This window comes from Capricornis sumatraensis, chromosome 20 (genome assembly GCF_032405125.1).
Source record: "Capricornis sumatraensis isolate serow.1 chromosome 20, serow.2, whole genome shotgun sequence".
Taxonomy (NCBI): Eukaryota; Metazoa; Chordata; class Mammalia; order Artiodactyla; family Bovidae; genus Capricornis; species Capricornis sumatraensis.
This window is the reverse complement of record NC_091088.1, coordinates 42556500-42579325: the sequence shown is the minus strand read 5'-3', so window position 1 is coordinate 42579325 and position 22826 is coordinate 42556500. Positions and strand designations below refer to the sequence as shown.

At 46.1% G+C, this 22826-nt stretch overlaps 1 protein-coding gene across 1 annotated transcript in view; it reads right to left on the bottom strand.

The window, feature by feature from the left end:
• WWP2 (WW domain containing E3 ubiquitin protein ligase 2) overlaps positions 1 to 22826 on the bottom strand; it is a 142577-nt gene that overhangs the window by 12902 nt on the left and 106849 nt on the right. The window contains exons 9-11 of the mRNA XM_068992789.1: positions 18963 to 19052; positions 9510 to 9684; positions 2998 to 3052 (exon numbers count right to left, since the gene is read on the bottom strand). Coding sequence (XP_068848890.1) covers positions 2998 to 3052; positions 9510 to 9684; positions 18963 to 19052 — 320 coding nt within the window. The remainder of the gene's footprint in view (positions 1 to 2997; positions 3053 to 9509; positions 9685 to 18962; positions 19053 to 22826) is intronic.

Sequence of the window (22826 nt, the reverse complement as noted above, 5' to 3'; positions counted from 1 at the left end):
GGCAGGCAAGATAGTGCTCACCTTTCCCAACTTAAAAGTTTCTCGGCTTTCAACACTGTTTCTTTCCTGAAAACAAACAATGTGCATGGCCCTCCCTCTTTACTGATGACAGGGAGAAATTAAAGAAATAAAAATAATCGGTTCCAGAAGCTACAGGGAACCCAAAAGCTGAAAAAGATCCAGAACTAGGGAGCCCAGCCCCCTCCCCTTGAGCAGCAGCCTGCAATGTTCACAGTATCAACCAAGGGTCCTCGTCCCTGTCTCTAGCAGCCAAGGGTCCTGGTCCCTGTCTCTATCAACCAAGGGTCCTGGTCCCTGTCTCTATCAGCCAAGGGTCCTGGTCCCTATCTCTATCAGCCAAGGGTCCTCGTCCCTATCTCTATCAACCAAGGGTCCTGGTCCCTGTCTGCCTTACCTGGTATCTGTTAGTTGATGGAAATTTCAAAAAACAACAGACAAAAGGAAAAGAAAGAAAAGAAGGTGCCTGGGATTATGACAGAGCTCCCAGCACCTCAGAAGAGCTGTTGGGACCGTTCCACAGAGGCCTGGCTTCCTGACAGCATTGTGAGGGGATGGGGGAACCACTCCCAGCCCAGAAGCTTCTGCTATGAACTAGACTGTCCTCGTATTCTTGGCCAAGAACCAAAGCCAAGCCCGGGGGATCTATCCAGCCAGCCAACGCCACTGTCACTACGTGAGGGCCTCCCATGGCCCACGGGAACCACCTTGCTGCATACAACGTGGTAGTCTGAGGGCTGGGAAAGTCCTTAGGTAACATCTAGCCCAAGTTCATCTAGGGAGAAAGGGACTCGGGAGCATTCAGTCACACACCCAGGGTCAGAGGAGCTGAGACAATGTGGATCTAAACCTAAGGTATCTGGACCCCTGGGTCAGTGCTTGGGGAGAAGGTAGAGTCTCTGCTGGAGGAGCAGAAAGGGACCCGGGACTGAGCACAGTAGACTCAACAGCAGGCTTACCCTAAACGCAACTCTCCTCTGGTTTTGCTACTCTTTCTGTTCACTCTTAACTCTCCCTGGGGAGATGGGCCCTGAGGAAGCCAACACAAAGCCCAGAGGACTCCATCAGGAAGGTTCCCGGGCCCTCGGCCAGATGCTCCTTTCCCTCTCAGTTTCACATCATCACAGTCTTGTGTGTTTTCCTGATCATTCGTAAAATAGCACTGACTCCAGCCATGGCTCCTATTCCCATCTCAGCTATTTCACACCTGGCATCTGGGAGCTGTTCTCAAGACCCCACTGCAGCTCCTACTTGCTGCTGCTGCTGCTAAGTCGCTTCAGTCGTGTCTGACTCTGTGCGACCCCACAGACGGCAGCCTACCAGGCTCCCCCGTCCCTGGGATTCTCCAGGCAAGAACACTGGAGTGGGTTGCCATTTCCTTCTCCAATGCATGCAAGTGAAAAGTGAAAGTGAAGTCGCTCAGTTGTGTCCGACTCTTAGCGACCCCATGGACTGCAGCCCACCAGGCTCCTCTGTCCATGGGATTCTCCTTGGTGACCATCATTTAGCAGAACTAGTACAGAAACAAACCACTTGACTCTAGAGATCCAGGAACAACTCTGGGATCCCCACTGTAGGTCACAGGGTCTGCCAGATAGCCTTACACAATTCTCATTTCATCTGATGAGTCCTTTCCTGCCCAGCCAGGGAACCTATTTGACCTGCTCATGTTTGACTTGCTGTCAATCTCTGAGACAGTGATGAACTATGACCTTTCATCCTTTCAGGGAGTCAGATGGATCACTTGTGTGCCTAAGGGATTCCTGAGCTGAAAATCAAGAACTAAATGGGGGGACCTCACTAACAGATATATCCCTAGAAGGACTAGCTGGTCTTTGCAGTGCCCTGGAATGCAGTGGTAATTGACTAAGTGATACCCTAGGGGTCTACGGGGGTTGATGTAACCCCATAAATTATGGCCAGGCAGTAGTAGTGTCTGCATCAACAGGATCCAGCTCACAACCCACACTTTTCCAGGCGATGCTCATCCTATCATTGTCAGCTCGTTCATCTTTGTTGGGAAGCACACCCCTGCCCAACTTCACACCACCTGTGAACACCACCAAACCAGCGTCCACTGTCTCCTGCAGGCCTAACAAACAAATTAGACCCAATATATGCCAATTTTTTTGCAAAGTCTGCCCTCTTCAGTTCCCAGGGACTCTCAGCGTACATACTGAACAAAACCCTGAGCCAGATCAGAGCTGGAGAATGCGCTGAGTCCCACCATCTCTCATGACCGCTTTTGGCACAGCCACTCCTTCCCAAAATAGTCATAAGGCCCACCATCTCTCTCAGGTCACGGCTGTCCATCCCTCTAACTCATTACTGGCCAATGACACGAAGGACTTAGGATTCTCCAGTGACAGGGAGAATCCAGCATGGCATTATAAACTAGCAGTGGTACACTTTCCTAATGTCAGCAGCCCACACTCAACTCTCTCATCTGCTTCCCTCTGGCCCCTTTCACAGCCATTTATCACAAGTAAAAAGATGGCTTCCATGATTCAAAATCGAGCTGAAGTCCTCCACCATCTCAACTGCAAAGAAAGGTATGGTAAGGTGTCTCAGTAGTCAGCCACAGACCTGAATCAAATGCATCTAGGAATCAGCCAGTGTCACAACGCCTTCATCACATAGGATGGATTCTTGAGGCGGCACCCTGAAAGTTAGCGCTGCAACCTGAAAGTCCCATGGCTGCTGGGAGATTTCTCGTATAGGGTCAGGACCCTGCAGTGATGGTGGAGGAGGTGTTCCAGGGGTGCAGGAGAACTTGGCTATTTTCCCCACCTTCCAGCCCCATCACCTGCAACTGTTCCAGCTGGGCATCCCTGGAGGGTGTGGAGGGTGTGCTGGAAAGAGTCGAAACAGGGGAACGGAGGCAGGAGAATGAGGAAGATGCATGGGGAAAGAGGACAGAGCGCTATGGAGCCATCAGCTGATGCCCTGAGGGTACAGAACAGAGAACTCAATACTTACCCCAGCCAGAAGGGAGCGGGCCCAGTGGGTCATGGTCAGTGGAAGCACTTGAAGACTAAACACAGAAACACAGCAAAACACAGGGGTTAAAAAAAAAGCTGCTGGATAAAAATAAACCAATCGATCAAAATAAAAACTGCCAAGGACTAGCTTCCACATTTCAGCACTTTGCAGAGCAGACAGTGGGGCCTTAGGTGGCATCTGCTCCTCTCCAAAGTCTTCTTCTTCTTCAAAGGAAAAAACCCAAAAAGAACCCTGCACACTGAGGGCCGGGACAGGTAGTGAAGAGGGTGGAGCAAGGGGGAGGGAGAGGTGTGCTGGTGAAGGTGAGCCAGGGCACTGAGGCCCGGAGCCGGGCCCCAGGCATGGCAGGAGGGCCCAGAGCGGGGCTGCCCGGCAAGCTCGGCCTGGTGCCTCCGCTCAGCTCCTGCTCAGGGCGGCCAAGGCGACTGAAATCACCACCACCACCTCCAACTTTCTCCAAGAACCACACACGGGAGGGGAAAAAATATCGCAGGCCTTTCCAATGAAATCATTCCCACAAGCCCTGCCCACGCCCAGAGCTTCCTGGCTGGGGGCTGGGCCTTCCTCCCTCCACCCCACTCCTGGGTGCGCAGGGAGAGGGAGCAGCGTGTGTGCGAGGGACTGAGGGCACACTCAAGCCCCGGGCCCCTCGCCGCCCCCAGGAGCGCTCGCTTCCTTTCACAAAGCACCTTTATTCTCCTCCAGCCTGAACCTGAAGCTGCCCAGTGTTCTGCAGGCGCCTGTCTGGGGAGGTGGGGCTGGGGGCGAGGTGGCGAGAGAGAAGGGGAGACAGGAGAAAGGAAGAAAGAAGCAGGGGTTGGGGGGGCTGGCTCCAGGCCTTGAGGGTTACTGTTTACATTAGAGCCCCCCATCCCCTGCCTAATTCTGCTGTGGGGTCCCTGGGGCCAGGCTGCAGCAGCCTGAGAGTTCTCATATCCTGCAGGGAAGGGGGGGCTGTCAAAGACTCTTCAGAGTGAAATAAAACAAGCATTGTTCCCTGCTTGCTTTCTCTCTTTCTGTTGTTTTTTTCCTTCTTCTTCTTCTCTCTCTCTCTCGCCGAAGCATTTTTATTTCACTTACTAAAATTTAATCGCTATGTTAGGGGGATCAAGTTCTCAGTGCAGACTTCGGGCTGCCTGGCTGGCCCTGTCTGGGGCCGATGGAGCCACACATGGGCAGGAGAATGAATGGAGCTCAGTCTCGGCTTGAGAAAACATTGGTAGAACTCAACGGCCAACGAAACCCCTTCCACCCCCAGCTGAAAGGACAGAGAAACTTTCTTTCCGAGGTGGTGGCGACACGGGCATCTCTTCCAAATCAAGTCGCAACAAAGATGTTTAAGTCTGGAAACCACAGGTCCCCTGATGGAACGGAGTCACCTTTCAGCAGAGGCAGGGTGAGACTGCTCCAAGGTGTGGGATGCTAGGCTGTCCTCGATTTGGGGCACGTTGCCCTCAACCTTATGCTTGTCACCACAATTCAGATTTGTCTGATGGTTACTGGGGGGAAAAAAAAACACCTCCCAAATTCACAGAGGGTTTTTTTTTTTTTGGTGTGTGTGTATGGAGGAGGGGAAATGAGGGGAGTCAGCATCTCATAAAATTCAAGCTCCTCTGACTTTTTCGTAGCTATACTCGGCAACGAAGGAAAGGAACCACCTTGTGAAACACACTTGCGCTTCAGATGATGAAGCCAAACAGAAAGCAGTGGGTGAGCGCTGAGCTGGAGCAGTGAAAGTCCTTGCAAAAGGGAAGGACTACAGGAAAGATTATTTTAAGAAATTAAAAGCAGTAGCATTTGATGTAATTTTCTTTTTTTGCTGATTTGAGTTTTCTGTGTTTTTGTTATTGTTTATTTTGTTTTGTTTTCAGAGTAAACAAATGATCTGCAAAGCAACCAGGAGCTCTGATGGGAAATTAGCTCCCAACTGGTACCAACCAGGCTTCAGTGGGCCTACAGTCATCTAACTCTACAAATCAACACACCAAAAGGTGTTTCCTCACAGCCTCTGTGACCTGTACTGAACTAGAAACGAAAAATGTTTGGGGCTTCCCGGGTGGCCCAGTGGTTAAGACGCTGCAATTCCAATGCAGGGGACATGGATGTGATCCCTAGTCGGGAAACTAAGACCCTGAATACTGCATGCTACAGCATAAATAAGTAAATAAAATTTTTTTAAAAATGTTTACAGGCCCCTTTCTTAACCTTTGCCTTCTTTTAATGTCAGAAACTTTACACGATGTTAGCTCTTTCTCATTCAGGTGGTTTTTTTGACAAATGCCTCTGGTACTCTCTCATTCTCATCCTATTAGATCACCCCCTCCCCAGGACGGTGGCGGGGGTGGGGCAGCTGGGGAAGGGAGAGAGGCCAGAGACTGAGAATCATGAGCAAATATATGAAACGGGTCAGTGGAAGCTGACAGTCATGATTTTACCTCTTAACAGTTAAAGCAAAGCACTTGATTATTTCAGATATTTCTTCCCTAATGTATACAGTACAACTTGAAAAATGTTTAGAGGAGATGAAAGGAAGCCAAGGAGACTTTAAAAAAATTAAAATCTATATTTGCTGGCTAGCAAACCCAAACCCCAAAATCCCATGTCTGCAATGAGCCAATCACCTGCCCCTTCTCTTCTTCTTCCACACCTTCCCCTGAAACGAGATCGCAAGTGCTACCTGGAGCACAGCCGGGAGAGCACAGAGAGAGGGGCGTGGGGAGACTGCTGGCAGAAGAGGGACCCTGGGGTGTGCTGGCGACCCCAAGAGACCAAGATAGTTTCCTTTATTATCAGGAAGAGAAAGGAACACTGTTGAATGATTTTCCTGGTAACCGTCCCTGGGTGGGGAGAACTGGGGTGCCGGCCGTGAGCCAGAGGGCTCACGTGAGTTCAAGTCCCTCAGGGACTAAGCGATAAGTTCCAGTAATATTTTAAGATACCAACTCAGAAATAAAGAATGTCTAGCAAATACAGCCGAGGGCAAGACAAATTCTGGGGGGGTGCACAGAGGTTACACAGTGTAGAAGGCAGGCTCCTTTCTTTTTTTTTTAAAAGATGCAACCAGTAGGCACAGAAGAAACCCCAGGTGGCTTGAGAATTTGATCCAAGGGACTCTTTATAGAGTAAGAAACACTGTTTCTGGATAGAGCACTTTTGCGTCACACGTTAGCAGCCACAGAGTGATGTGTTTCGGTCTTGCTGACACTGGCTGTTCTCCTCTGATTATTAGGGGAGGATTGAAGCGGCAGAGGAGGAGGAGTGGCCACAGAAATGGTAGCAGGCTGCAAGCAGGGTTCTTTTGCAATTAGAAGATGCACAGGAACAGGCTGGGCTTGCTCTGCGGATGGCAGCAAGACCACGAAAACAGATGGCAAAGCAAGACAGCATGGGTCAAACACACGTGTGCACGTGATGATCACAAGTAACAAAGGCACACTGGAGCATCAGGAGAGGGAAACGTGTCAGAAATAAGGGACCAAGGGAATTCCCTGGTGGTCCAGTGGCTAAGACTCCACGCTCCCAAGGCAGGGAGCCCAGGTTCCATCCCTGATCAAGGAACTAGATCCCACGTGCCACAACTAAAAAACCCGCAAGCCACAGCAAAGACTGAAGATCCTGCATGCATGCTGCAACTGAGACCTGGTGCAGCCAAAATAAATAAATATTTTTTTTAAAAAAAGAATGATCGGGACTTCCCTGGTGGTCCAGTGGTTAAGACTCTGTGCTCCCAATGCAGGAGGCCCGGCTCAATCCCTGTTCAGAGAACTAGATCCCATATGCCACAACTAAGACCCAGTGCAGTCAAATAAGGAAATTTATTAAACAAAATTAATTTTAAAAAAGAAGTAAAGGAACAGTAACAGAGAGATCGAAAAAGGTGTGTGTTGAGGCTGGAAGGAACTGCAGGAGGCTGCCATCTGGGATTCCCTAGACTTCCCACATCGAACTGTATAGTTCATGTTCTCTGCAGGGCAGCAAAGAAGAATAAGGTCTGGTTTTGGCCCAGCAGCGTCAGCAGCAGCAGGAGGGGCAGAGAAGGAGGAGGAGGGGAAGCCACTGCTATAGTATCAGCTCTTAAGTCTTCCGAGTCAAACCCTGGGCCAAGGCCAAACCCCAAAATAACTCTATGAAAGCGACTCTTCTTACTTGTAACCAGGACATGGCACCACAGCAAACAAGAGGGGTAAACCAATTCCAAAGAGGAGGGAAGTCAACAGAGAGACATTGAGAGCTGACCCAAAAAAAGAGAGGCCTACCGCATTTTTCAACATGAGTCTTGTTTCAGGGAGAAAAGGGAATCATCACTCCATCTAGAACCCTCCTGGATCCCCAGCCACACCGAGGAAACTGTGTTAGAGGACTCAGAACGAACTTTTTTATTTTAAGCACTGAACTTTTACTTTCAGGGGACACTCCAATCAAAGTTCTACCTCTGCAGGCCCAGAATGGTGTTGCTGAAATGAGAGAGGCAGGCGAGGGCAATGAAGCCTCCAAAAGCACAAGCAGACGTGGGCTCCAGAACTTTCCCTTTCACACACCAAACATGTGGTCCAACTGACAGAACCCACACGGTGTGTGGGAAGGGAAGGGGGAGAAGGAGCCCTTCAATGGATTTTTCTTTTTCAATTTGAGAAGGTGGGTAAGCAGGGAGACAAAACTATGCAAGGCTCCTAAAATGCATCCTTGTCTCTAAGTCAAGGGACAAAGCTGCTCAGACCACCCCAGTTTTGCAGCCACAACCACCCAAGGAAATGGCAGGGAAAGTCCTTGGGGCCCAACTCAAGAGGAATAATTTCTGAAATGCAGGGAAGGGTCAGATTCCACCCAGTTTTGAAATATACCAGAACGTGATACCCAGCATATGTAGAGGGGCTGTGGAGTGGGTGGCCAGATGGCCAGCAGTATAGATGCTGAACTAGGTACACACCACGGGGCACGAGTGTAGACAGACATCAAGCTGACCTTGGAAGCAACTCAATGTGACAAACAGCAGACTTTCTGCTCATTCACACTAAGGAAACACTATATGGTGAGCAGTCAGCCCCCACAAACAAAAGAAGTAACAAGCCAGCCAAGGGCAATGTCCTATGGTTGATGGGGTGGCTCATGCTTTGGGTGAACAGAGAAAGAGGTGGAAAACGATGGCAAAGCTGATGATGAATGCTATTCAGTTAACTGGAATTACAGGTTTTCTGAGCACTTAGACATGAGTTGTAGGGTTAAAGTTCAATTCAAATAGGAATAATATTTGTTAAACATGGTAATATCATAGACCAGCTCAACAAGTTTCCAACTTCCAATATACCACACCCTGTGCAGGTTCTATATTGCAAATCCCAAGTTTCAAATTCAAGGGGCTCAGAGAAAATGCAATCAGAGTTATAATTTGAGAATCCCACCTCTCTGTCAAAGAGGCTCCCCACCAAGCACTGGGTTGCTGGGAAGGGCTCCAATGAGACAGAGACCCAGGCAGGAAAGTTCCAAAAGGGACACAGGACCACAAAACTCTGAATCCTAGACTAGAAGATTTTAAAGTTATTCTGAAGGTAATGGCCACAGAAGGTTTTGAACCAGTGATCAATTCAGAGCAAAGGCCCCCTTCCCTTAAACCCGCCACAGTGATTTTTTAAAAAGTGACAAAATGACAGTGATATTTGAAGATAGCTCTGCTCAAAACAGTACAGACCAGAGAGAATGCCAGCAAAGAGACAATTCCAAGGCTGCCTTCACCTTCCAGGTGGGAGGAGAAGGGGAAAATCAGGAATCAGATAGAAGAAAGCTGATCTAGACTGGTGGGTCCATACAATTTTTCTGTAAACGGCCATAAAAAAATATTTTAGACTTTATGGGCCACCTGGTCTCTGTTGTGGCTACTCAGCTCTGTCACTGTAGCACAAAAGCAGCCACAGTCAAAACCTTGACTAACAAGTGAACATGTGTTCCAATAAAACTTTAATTTACGAAACCAGATGGGGGCCAATTTGGTCCAGAAGCCACAGTTTGCCCATCCCCAGATCCAGGTGAACATTAAAGTCCCTCCAGCTTTTAGAATCTGTCAGATAATAAAGATCTAAAGAAAACCAGTAGCAGCGATGGAAAGGAAAGGATTTGGGTGACTACTTTGATTTGAAAAGGTGAGGTATGGGAGAGGTCACAGTGACCTTCAGGTCTCAAGGCAGTATAAATGGACCTGGATGGAAGGACCGGAAGAGAACTCCAGTCTCAGAAGGAAGATGGGAAATTCGGTTTCAGACACAGGTACTGAGTCCATAAACACAGAAGCTAGACACTGAGTCACTAAGTTAGAAATGCCGGAGTTTTGAGGAATTTCGCTGCGATGAGTGAAATCTCCAGGGTCAGAGCACTGACATTTCTACCCACCATCTTCCCTACTCAACCGAACAGGTCGAAGGAGAATGCGTGAGGCTGCCTGTTTCATAGCGCCAGGAGGCTCCCCCTCCACCCCGTGGCCGGCCTCCACATCTCACCTGGTAGAGGAATCTTTGGCTGAAGTGCTGCATGGCGCCCTGGAGCTGGTTGCGTTGGGACTGCCACTGCTCGTAGTTCCGCACGTACTCGGCTGTGGGGCGCTGCCATGTGGTGGTCCGGGTATTGTGGTCCACATAGTAGAACCTGCCTCGGGGGTCTGTGCGTTTCTCCCAGCTGAAAACATCAAGCTCTGAGTGAACACGGTGACCACCTCACCCCTACGCTCACATAGAGAAATTTTGGGCAGGCTGGCAAGGAGGATGGCGAGGAAAGGTCTGGTGTAGGGTCTGGCCCAGGAGCTTGGCTGCTCCAGGGAGGCAGCGCCAGGTGGGGCCCAGTCACAGAGGCTTTGGGGGCCAGGATGATTCTAACAGACATCTGTGGTTGCCCCTGCAGCAACCGATCTCAATGTTTTTTTTTTTTTTTTAACATTTTAAAGATTTTTTTTAATGTGAACTATTTTTAAAGTCTTTATTGAATTTGATACAAGATTGCTTCTGTTGCTTATGCCCTGGGTTTTTGACCATGAGGCCTATGGGATCTCAGCTTCCTGACCAGGAATCAAACCCACACACCCTGCACTGGAAGGTGAAGTTTTAACCACTGGACCACCAGGGAAACCCCAACCAATCTCTTCTACCAACAGGCCCTGAATTCCATTTCAGAGATCCAAGTGGCTCTGGGGCAGCTGACTATACTCCTGACCCTGGAGTTGAATAGCTGACTGGACCGGGAGTGGGCATGTGACTTATGTTGAACCAATCAGGGTGAATCTCATAATTTTTAGTACTTACAGTGGGAAAAATATAGTCTTCCTTGCCAGATGTGATTGAGAAAGCATGCAGTCCTGGGACTGGCTAACATCCTGGACCCAAACACAATATGAAGTTGACCCAGTGGATGGCAGAGCAGAAAAATGGGGGAAAAACGCCAGTCCCCTGGGGATACTGTTTGAACCACTGGATCATAGTTCCCTTGAAACCAGGATCTATGTCTGGAATTTCCAAAATCATGAGGCAGTGAAATCTCTTCATTATTCAAGCCAATTTGTATCCAAATTTTTCTTCCTGACAACTGAAATTGTCCTGACATGAGATGCCAGCAAAAATATATTGACTGGTCATAGGAAGAGTTGTTGCAAAAGACAGCAGGACTCTCTCCACATTATCTTTAGTGAGGAAGCAATCTTCCAAAGTTGGCTCTAAAATATCCATGGGGAAGGCAGGGCTAGAACAGGGAGTGAAAATTCTTGGCTGTTCTTGGTAGGTGTAGCTTGATTTCCACATATATGGTGAAGAAGTGATCAAAAGAAAGTAAGAAAGGGAACTCTGCAGGGTGACAGAAGCGGTTTACATTTTGATGGAGTGTGCGTGACATGAATGTATATATGCACTTGTCAAAACTCAGTGAACTGCTTAACAGAGATCTGTTTATCTCACTGTGTGTAAATTATAGTTCAATTATTTAAAAATGAATTTAAATCTAATTAAGCCTCCACATCTAATGACCAGTTTGCCAGGAAAGATAAGGAATAAAGGAGCATGTAACACAACACCAGGAATCACAATCAGCCACATTCATTATGTGAGAATTTCTACAAGACAGATGTCCAAGATCGTCAACAGATATATAGTTATTAAAAAAAAAAAAAAGAAAAGAAAAGGTTGAAGGAATTTACAGATTAAGAGAGATTTATGAGCTTATCAGCCAAAAGCAATGGGTTGATCTTGAGTTTGGATCTGATTCAAACAAATCAAATGTGAAAACGTTTTTAAGACAATCGGGGAAGTGGAACACAGACTGCACATGACATGAGGTAACAGAAGTCCTGCTAATTATGTTGGGATAATGGTATTCTGATTTTTTTTTTTTAATCTCATCTGTTAGAGGTGTATGTGGTGTATTTATAGATCAAAGGATAGGATGACTGGGACTTGCTTGACAATTATCAGTCGCTTCCCCTAAAGAGTGGGAGGTCAGATGAAACAAAATCTTACTAACTGTTAGAACCAGGCCATGGTTACAAAGGAGTCATTGTACTATTCTCTCAAATTTGGTGTATGCCTGAATTTTCCATTATAAGTCTGAAACAAGAAGGGAGAGAAAAGGAGTTTCAAGAAGATAAGACGGAGATACTACTGAAGAAAACAGGATTCATCCAATGAAAAAAGGAATCCACAGTGGATTACACTGGATGATTCCAAAGTGTCAGAGGGTCTCTGTTCCTTGACTACCTTCTCACACCATCTCTGAATTCTGGTCTTACTCACAAGACTACCATGCTTTGGGCTGACTGATACTTCCCTCAGCTTTCAGGGTTAGCCTCCTAGCTGACTTTTGCTGCCACCTCTTCAGTGATTCTTTCAAACTGAAAGCCTCCCTAAAATTGGCTTCTCTTCACCTCCCAAGGCCCGTTCCTGGATTGCGCATGGATTCCGCCTGCTGGACTGCCTTGCTTTCATGACCAGCCGTCACTCTGGATTCACCTAAACGCCGTCATTCTCGCCCCACACCTGAATCTTCCACAGTCTTCCTCCCGTCAGCCCTCCACCCAGGAATGCAACCACACCATCATTCCTGACTTTTCCTTTCCCACTCATGTCAGTAAGCCGCTCAGCCCCAGGGCTTCTTTTTATTTTGTCTCCCTGTCCTTGACTTTCCATTTCCATGTCCAAGTATCCTTGAATGAACCTTCCCATGCAATCCAGCCCATAAATTACCATCAGGGTAACCCCAGCAGACTGACCCTTTATGAAATGCTGGAGTCAAAAATGTCAAATTAGTATTTAAGGCTCACAATAACCTGGAACCTTCCCACCTTTCTCATAAATTCTCCCAATGGGTGATCTTTATTTAGTTTTAGTTGTTAGCAAAGGAATCATGTATCTATAGTTTGAAACACAAACAGTACTACGGGAGAGACAATGAAAACCAGTGTCTCCTGCCCTCCTCCCCACTGCTGAATTCTGCTTCCCGGGGGCAACAATTACCTTCAACTCTTGATTGTATCTTCTAAATAAATGCTTACTCTATAATTTCTTGATTTCTGCCAAGTCAGAGATTACTGTGGACTTGCCACTATCGAAGCTAAAGAATTAGTTCTTGTACCCTACCGGCTAACACACACAAAGCTCTCTCCTTTCCTGTCCTCCCAATTTAAAAAGCATCATTAAATCAATATTCGGAGTTTGGATTTTAACTTTGTAGAATACTATATATAGACATCCTTACTTGTACAACTTTTTCTTTTTCTCTAGAGTTAAGAACTGCATGTTTTATTCAGCTTGGACTTCAAGGACCTGCCACTAATTCAGCCCCAGACTCTTGACAGGGCAGGTGCCACCCAGGGTCACTTAACTCTTGGCCTCATCTGTCCAGCACCCTTTATCTGGGGCAGACAGTTGTTCTCCAGGCCTGCTCTACATTCCTGTCCTAAGTCATCCTCCTTCATCTTCCTCTTGGCCCCTGAGCTGAGTCAGTCTCCTGTGTCCTGCATCTCACGATTTCTTTCTCTGTTTCCTCTTGTCTGGTGGAAGAAAACAAGTTTCTGAGAGAGGATGGACCAAAGTTAATTTTTTGAAACCCTGCATATCTGATGATGCATTTATATCAATCCTCATACCTGAGTGCTAACATGTCTAAAAGCTGATTTCTGGATTTGCTCAGTTGTTTCACTAGGAGATTCTCAAATATCATGATCTGTAGTTTTCTCCCCTTAGACTGCTCACTGAAAGAAAGTGAAAGGGAAAATCGCTCAGTCGTGTCCAACTCTTTGTGACCCCATGGACTATACAGTCCATAGGATTCTCCAGGCCAGAATACTAGAGTGGGTAGCCGTTCCCTTCTGCAAGGGATCTTCCCAACCCAGGGATCAAACCCAGGTCTCCCTCACCACAGGCAGATTCTTTATCAACTGGGCCACCTGTCACTACCCCAGGAAAAAAAAAAAACTTTCCAATCTTTTCCCTGAGGATAGCATTCTCACTTAATCCCTTTTTCCTGAGCTCATCTCTGCCTTCAGCTATGACCATGTTCACCACACTGGTTCTATTCTACCAGGAACTTCTTACACTAGCAGCAGCCATGTGGTTGCATGTGTGTGTGTGTGCGCACATACATGTGGCAGGGGGTTGGGAGTGATGGCTGACAACCTAGGATCTAGCTGCTCCCTGCACAACTTTTAAACTTCAGGTTTTTAGTCTCATTACACATAACACATTCACACACACATACCCCGTATGTCCCTGACAGCTGAGGCTTTCTAGGGCTCCATGGTGTAGACTGGCTGCTTTTTGGGTGGAAAACCCACACTGGAAGCTTGGGTTTCAGCTTTCTCAGTTCTACCATTTATCCACCAGCAACTAAACTTTGATTACAATCTCCCATATGCTTTTTCTCCTCTTCCATGCCTTTATCATTATACTTTTTAAAATAACTTTTATTGTCATTTTAGTGGGTTTTCAAGAAGGAATGGAAATAAACATGTTTTATTCATATGTTTAACTAGAAATCCTCTGCACTGGTGAATTTCAGACTGTCAAACAGCATAATCACACCCTTGACAGCAGATGAAATCTTATGCAGAATTACAATCGATAAAAACAGAGCAGCAGTTGGAGGCCCTTTCATGCTGTTTGATTCCAGGGGGCAACTGCACCAAACCCAAGGGCCTTACTAGACACACTTTGATCATCTCTGTTTCACACAAACCCTCCACTCCACCAAAACTGCTCCATGTATCATTCCCTAAATACACCTTTCACATTCACATTGTTCCCCTAACCTGGATCACCTTCCTCTTTTCACTGAAGTCCACCCCCAGCCTTTCTTAAAGACCAAGTTGGAGTCCTCTGTGACAGTGGTCCCCAATACCATGCTCTACGGTACCTACTCCCCCTGCTCACCTCTGGTCTGAGAACCACCTAAGAGTGTCAGAAGAAAAATCATTGCACTCATTCTAAATTACCAGGTCCAACACTTTTTGCTCCTGGATAAAATGACTGGTTGCTTTTTTTTTTTTTTAACTGAGATCTAATTTACATGTAACATTATAATAGGTTTAAGTTTTATCTTTACAACATAAAGATTCAATATTTGTATATACTGCAAAACAATCACCATAGTAGGTGTAGTTAACATTTGTCACTGCATATGGTTACAATTTTTTTCTCCTGTGATGAGAACTTTTAAGATCTACTCTCTTAGCAACCTTCAAATATGTTCAGTTCAGTTCACTTCAGTCACTCAGTCATGTCCCACTCTTTGTGACCCCATGAATCCCAGCACGCTAGGCCTCCCTGTCCATCACCAACTCCCAGAGTTCACTCATATTCACGTCCATCAAGTCAGTGATGCCATCCAGCCATCTCATCCTCTGTCGTCCCCTTCTACTCCTGCCCCCAGTCCCTCCCAGCATCAAAGTATTTTCTAATGAGTCAACTCTTCGCATGAGGTGGCCAAAATACTGGAGTTTCAGCTTTAGCATCATTCCTTCCAAAGAAATCCCAGGGCTGATCTCCTTCAGAATGGACTGGTCGGATCTCCTTGCAGTCCAAGGGACTCTCAAGAGTCTTCTCCAACACCACAGTTCAAAAGAATCAATTCTTCGGCACTCAGCCTTCTTCACAGTCCAAGTCTCACATCCATACATGACCACAGGAAAAACCACAGCCTTGACTAGATGGACCTTAGTCGGCAAAGTAATGTCTCTGCTTTTGAATATGCTATCTAGGTTGGTCATAACTTTCCTTCCAAGGAGTAAGCGTCTTTTAATTTCATGGCTGCAGTCACCATCTGCAGTGATTTTGGAGCCCAAAAAAATAAAATCTGGCACTGTTTCCACTGTTTTCCCATCTATTTCCCATGAAGTGATAGGACCGGATGCCATGATCTTCGTTTTCTGAATGTTGAGCTTTAAGCCAACTCTTTCACTCTCCTCTTTGACTTTCATCAAGAGGCTTTTTAGTTCCTCTTCACTTTCTGCCATATGGGTGGTGTCATCTGCATATCTGAGCTTATTGATATTTCTCCCGGCAATCTTGATTCCAGCTTGTGTTTCTTCCAGCCCAGCGTTTCTCATGATGTACTCTGCATAGAAATTAAATAAGCAGGGTGACAATATATAGCCTTGACGTACTCCTTTTCCTATTTGGAACCAGTCTGTTGTTCCATGCCCAGTTCTAACTGTTGCTTCCTGACCTGCATATAGGTTTCTCAAGAGGCAGGTCAGGTGGTCTGGTATTCCCATCTCTTTCAGACTTTTCCACAGTTTATTGTGATCCACACAGTCAAAGGCTTTGGCACAGTCAATAAAGCAGAAATAGATGTTTTTATGTAATATGGTATTATTAAGTGGCAAGAGCTTTTGTAAGCTATGAACAAGTTAGGACAATAAGCATTTCAACCTTTATTCTAACTTGAATAATGATTCTCAATATGAGGTAAGACATGTAAATGACTGGTCTTTATACAAGAGTCCCATGGGTCAGACAGAGGGGATGGACAATAAAGTGACTCTTTCGGCTCAGTCTCGCTCCTGGATGACTGGGACTGCTGAGACGATGCAACGGCTCCATCTGCAGTTTCGAGATTGCTCTCACCATGGTAATACTTCCCTAGAGCAGAACTTCTCCCATTAATTAGCGATGAAAGCTTGAGCATTCTGTTCTCTCCAGGTTCCCTATTACATTGTAGAACTAAGTGCCAGGAGTTCAAAGGGCCTAAAGCTCAGGAAGAACTCATGGGCTATAGAGGGCACAGAGCTGAGCCAGAAAAACATTACAGGGCTTTCCTGGTGGTCCAGTGGTTAAGAATCCACCTTACAATGCAGGAGACACCGATCTGATCCCTGTCCGGGAAGATCCCACATGCCACAGAGCAACTAAGCCCTCACATCACAAGTACAGAGCCCTCATGCTGCAACTACTGAAGCCCGAGCACCTAGAGCCTGTGCCCCACAAGAGCAGCCCACGCCCATCACAACTAGAGAAAGCCCACACACAACAAAGACCCAGCACAGCCAAGAATAAATGAACGATTTTTCTAAAAAAAATCACTGTAACTCTCTCGAAAATAAGAAAGCTGGCTCTAGTATCCCACCTCAACACTTAAACAAGAGTAAATCCTCAGCCATTCTCAGAAGACACTATTAAGTATCTTCATTTAGATATCACCATACATTTACCAGGTCAAGGCTTCCATAACTTATAAACCAGAGAGGTTAAGAGGCAAGCAACCAACACACTTAAAGAGTTATATGTGCTGTGAACACACAAAGTACGAGTGTGCAACACATCCTGTTAAAAGTTGATGATTAATTTGTGAGACAATTGGAGAAATCTGACTACTGACTGGGTATTTGATAGTAGTAGGTAAACATTTAAAAATATAGTGGTTTTACTTTTAAAAGAGAACATTTTTTAGACATTTATACTGAAATTTGGATGAAATAATATGATGTCTGGGATTTGCTTCAAAATAATCTAAGATGGGGGTCGGGGAGGGGTGAACGAGGATGACAGAGCAAGAGTTAGCAAAAGTCTTCTACGAAGAGTCACAAAGTAAATTATATTTTAGTCTTTGCTGGCTATGCAGTCTGTGTCACAATTACTCAGCTCTCCCAAAGAGCACGAGAGCAACCATGGACCATAAGTAAACAAATGAGGGGGCTATGTTCCAATAAAACTTTATTTATGAAAACAGGTGGCAGGTGGATTTTGCCAACAGGTCCACAGTTTGCCAACTCCTGGTACAAATGAAACAAGGATGGCCTTGAGTTGATAATTATTGAAGCTAGGTGTTGAGCGTGTAGGGATTCTTTGTGCACATTCGAAAACTTCAATATGAATATTTCTAGAATTTCCATAATAAAATGTTTAATTTTTTCCCTAAGAAGTCAACGTTTAACTTTGGTAAGTTCCTTGGACTTTAAATCAAAAGAGAAAACAGGGACTTCCCTGGTGGTCCAGTGGTTAAGAAGCCACCTTGCAATGCAAGGGATGCAGGCTTGATCCCTGATTGGGGAACTAAGATCCCACAAAACATGGAACAAATGAGCCTGCGCACTACAAGTAGAGAGTCTGTGTGCTGCAACAAAAGATCCTGCGTGACACACCTAAGACCTGACACAACCAAATAAATAAATGTTAGAAAAAATAAAATAAATGAGGTTTCCTTTGTTTAAGAAAAGAGAAGGGGGAGCCGTGAGAACTAAGGATGGTGGATTACGAGTGTGACTTCCACAAGGACAAGGAAGGAAAGGAAAACACAAGCAATCTACTAGGAAAACGGAAACTAAAAGCAGTCCATGCATGGAAACTTGTAGGACGGGGAAATGAGGTGGTATTTGCCCAGCACATGCCTGACAGGTGAACAGAACAGAGCACAGGGTTCTCCCTGCCCACTCTGACATCCTCTCCCTCCATCAGCTTCGGAAGAGGGAGTCAGTGTTCATGTTCTGCATAGGAGGCCTGCATAGCTGCTCTACTGGTGATTCTTTCCCGAGAGCAGAATACACTCCCTTTCAAAAGCTCTCAGGACTGGGAGACACATGTGGAAAGAACTTTCTGTCCCTGGCAGGCAGGGAACCAAACCCCTTCTCCTTGAACTTGGACAGTCTTCCTTTACTTGGAAGCCTCACTTATCCTCGGGTTTTGGAGAACTTAGCTGCGTTCTCACAAAGCCCAGCCGAACGCCGCACTGTCTCCGGGGGCTGGCGGGATGCAGGGTGCCGCGAAACTCATCGACACCCTCTCTATCTTGGTTTCCTGGTGCACTCTATCCCCCCCACAGATGCTCTGAATATCCTAGTATGTCCTAAGAAATGAGAACAGAATTAAAGTGGGTAGGAAAAGCAGTCAAGGGAGCCAGGATAAATGTCTTTATACTTTGCTACGTCTGCTGAAACTGAAAACTGCACCCTATAGGTTATTTCTGCAGGTGAAATGTCTGAAGCCACTGAGAGACCAATGGCTTCAGAGGCCTCCCAAGCCCTCCTTCCTCCAGAACCCAACAGCCACGGGGCTCTGAGTATCACTTAAGAAAGCCCAGGGCCAGGGGACTACGTTGGTGGTCCAGTAGCTCGGGCTTCCAATGCAGGGGGCCCGAGTTCGATCCCTGGGCACAGAACTAGATCCCACGTGATGCACCTAAAAGATCCCACATGCACCAGAAAGGTCGAAGATCCTGCATGTCACAACAAAGACCCAGTGCAGTCAAACAAATAAGTAAGAAAGAAAAGAACTTCCATGGCCAAGGCAACAAATGGAGGGAGAAGGGAAAGTAGAATGAGAGAGCAGAGGCCACAGAAGAGGAGGACAATCAGTGGAGGGGAAAGAGAGAGAGAGGAGGCGAGTGGGGGAGATAGGGAGATGATTGTGGCAGAGTGATGGGGAAGCCGATGGGGGACTCGGTGCCTGTTCCAGAGCCTCAGGGCTCATTGGTCCAAGTCTTACCCTGGAGGAAGAGGCCGCTCCCAGGTGGTGGTCTTGGTGTTATGGTCAACATAATAGACACGCCCGTTGGGGAGCTCTCGCTGCTCCCATCTGCAAAATAAAGTCAAGGGAGGCATGAGACGCGCTGGTGAAAGGCATAAGTCCTGGTTCAATGGAGTCCACTACTGATGTGGCTAATTTGACAGAAAACATCAAAGACAACATGCAAGACCAACCCGCTGGTCAGATCATCTCCACGCCGTCCCTGATAACGGGACCCATGCCTGCTTCTTGAGAAAACTACAAGAACTCCCCTCTACAGACTCAAGGTTATTAGATATCCCACAGATAGTGCTAAATTCCCCTACATAACCCCTATGAATCTACATTCCCATGGATTTTTCCAAAGCACTGTTTACTGGCCATTTGGGGATCAAAGGTCCTTTTAGGGAGGTAATGAAAGCTGAAGACTCTTTCCCTCTAAAATGCACTTACCAACAAAAATATGTGCAGTTTCTGGGATTCGCAGACCCCCAACACCTAAAGTTCATCCGTGGACTCTCCAGCCCTTGTAACCTATTACTTCTTAAAGTCACAAATCATACAATTCCCCTTGTTCTCCTAGCATCATATATATTCAAGATCACATTTCTTTTTAAAATATAGGACTCATTTACAGAGGGTCTTTAAAAGAGATCTGGATGAACCAAGAAACACAGCAAACTGCTATTTATTGGCTTTTCCAGCCCTGTCTCAGTGTGTGGGTGCTGAGGGTGGCTCATCTGTGCCAATGGCAGAAAGACAAGGTAAGCAGATGATCCAAGCAGTGGATCCAAAGGCAAAATCACTACAAAATACAGACAAGGACCACCCATCCTCATACCCCTGTTATTCCCACATTCAACACAGTCTGACAGTCACTCCACTGACCTAGAATACAGTAACCTACATATAAGGGATGCAAGGATTTATCTTTGTTTATAAAATGATTACCATCTTATAAAGGATGCGAATGGTCCCTTAGTCTTTATGTTTGACACTGATTTTATCTACTTCTACTTTTGGGTACTGCCAAGAGGAAGGTGAACTTTACCAGGAAGCTAGTACAGTCAGTTCTGCTGAAATGCTTATTTTAAAGACATAGGTCTATGCCAGCGTGATTTTATACTTAAGGGAAAGTGAGCATGATGTGAATTTTGTGTTTGCTGTGCATGTATTTGTCTTCTAAACATACCATATGAACACAGAAGACTTCCCTGGGCTGAACCCAGTATCGTAGGAACACAAAGAACCACACACATCTACCGGCTACCTCACTTTGGAGCGTGTTACATATCACACTCACCCACATCTGGTGTTACAACTCCCATCTGAGTTCAGAAAACCCTTCTTGTATCACTTTAAGACAACACTCAACAAGCTCTAATCCTCAGGCACCTGCTTCCACAAGCAACCTGCAGGTCTTCTCGTAGAATCCTGCATCTTTATTGTAGTATTATGATCTCAACCATTTAACATGTGTAAAACTGTGCTACTATGTTATTACATTCTTGTTTGTGTGTGTGTCACTGACAAATTTTTGTCTGTTATGTCCTTAACCCATTTCTTCCCATAAACCCTGTGGTTTTTGCTGCATGATTTGGCAGTGGTGATTCCTAGGAACACATATGTTACAGCAGAGAGTTGACTGTATACTGAAATAAATGTCCTAACTTCTATCACTAAGCCTGGTGTATCTACTCAAATAGATACGAGCTTTATTTGATACCGTTTCTCACATCTGATCAGTGGACAGCACTGATGAGCCCCTCTGAGGCTAATTCAGATAGAGATACATGCAAGGTTTTCAAGGCGAAAATGGGAAGGGGTAATCATCACCCGCAGAGCATCCACAATGAGTTGCAGGTTCCTGTTTTACCTCATTCAGTCCTGCCTCCATCCTTTAAGGTGGGACATGCCATCATCATCGAAGAAACCGAGGCTCGGAGGGGCTAAATAAAACTCAGCTCAGACTCTCTAGCCTATGAGTTTTACCATGGACCCCTGAAAGGAAGAAAGGAAGGGCAAGTGGAACTTATAAGAAACCCACAACCCAGCAGACAAGGTGCTGGGTGCCTTTCCACCACCCACCCCAACGTGAACAGCTCTCCCTAGCACAGGAGTCTAGGTAGGGAGCCCTGCAGGATGAAGACGACTGGGGAGACATCACAGTAAATCCACCTCGTCCATTTCTAGGCTCCATTTTTAATCACAAACCCCTGCTCAGATATCATCTACAGGAAGAGAGAGGCTACACACTTTGCACCACCAGGAGGCTTCCCCCTGGGAGCACTGAGGTCTGCTTGTTCCACATTCCCTCCTCTCAAAAGGGATCCACTACTGGTTTGAGGACCAGAGTGCTACAAACACCATTAAAATGTGCTCAAGGATACTTGTTCTCCTGGGTATTCCTGCTCCCTGGGGCTTCCCTGTAGCTCAGATGGTAAAGAATCTGCCTGTAAAGCAGGAGACCCAGGTTTGATCCCCAGGTCAGGAAGATCCCCTGGAGAAGGGAATGGCAACCCACTCCAGTATTCTTGCCTGGAGAAACCGATGGACAGAAGAGCCTGGCGAGCTACAGTCCATGGGGTCGCCAAGAGTTGGACATGACTGAGTGACTAACACTATATTATATGCTCCCACTCCAGCTTCTGGTTGAAGCGGTTACTGGTAACCTGGCCCAAGTGCCCTGGCTCTTCCCACAGCAAAAGGAAGATCTATGCACTTTAGTTGGTATTTCATTTAAAGGGCAGAACTAAAAGATCCCGCATGCCGTAAATATAGACCCTGAGTGCTACAACGAGGACCCGGCATAGCCAAATTTAAACGAAAAGAAAAAAGAAGAAGCAGGGGCGAGAATCTTCCGGCAAAAGTGATCAGGTGAAAAGACACACAGGGCGAATTAAAGCTCTTCTCCCTCTCGATGCCCTTTTGAATTAAAGATAAAAGAGTAACAGATATTGCAAGTTTCAAGAGGCTAGTGTCCCATCTCTGGGGATCAAGTAGGGACTTTTCAGCCACAAAGGAGGCTAACATAGAATGACTTCACACCACCTCTCCAAATTCTTCCTGTCTGCTTGGTAATCAAGCAGCAAATTTGATACTCTCTTTATTCATCTGAATTTGGAAATAAAGAAGGTCTTGAGAAAGATATTTGGCTTAAGGATAAGTACTGAAATATGGAAGCTCCTCAAGGCGAGGGTAGCAAACCACTCTTTCGTAACATTTGCTCCTAATAAAGATTTAAGGAGCCGAGAATTCCTCCGCATTTCCTAAGAAATTAGCTTTATCCTTCCTGTCCTTGGCAATTTCGTGGCACAAAAGCCCCAATAAAACAACTTTGCTCATTTTGCAGTCACTGTTTGGAAAACTGACCATAATAGGCGGGTGGGGCTGTCCCTTGAATAAAGACAAAATACGTGGTGTTGCAGTTGGAGAGAAAAGGTGCTAAAACACATTTTTCTTTATTTCAACAATTCTTTTGTTGTAACTTTCATGTCATAAATGGTCTCAACTTCTGGCTTCTTTTCTATTTCATTTGAGGCAAGGAGAGAACTTTGGTTTTATTATACTTTGACTACTATTTTCATTTGAAGAAGGGACAGTTCTTAAAATTCCATGAAGTAAATGCCCTTTAATTGGCACAGTGGTCTTCCTGCACTGTCAGCAAGGAAATCGGCGTGAAGTCCTCTTTGCTTATATTCAAGAGTTATGGCTGCTCCTCCCAAGCCTAGACAAGACCTGTCTACCCTGTCTTTGATCCCAGTTGATCCTTAGAAATGAAAGGCTCTCTTTCAGGCACTATTATTGTCCAGTGAATCTCAGTGTCCTTCTATGAACCCTCTC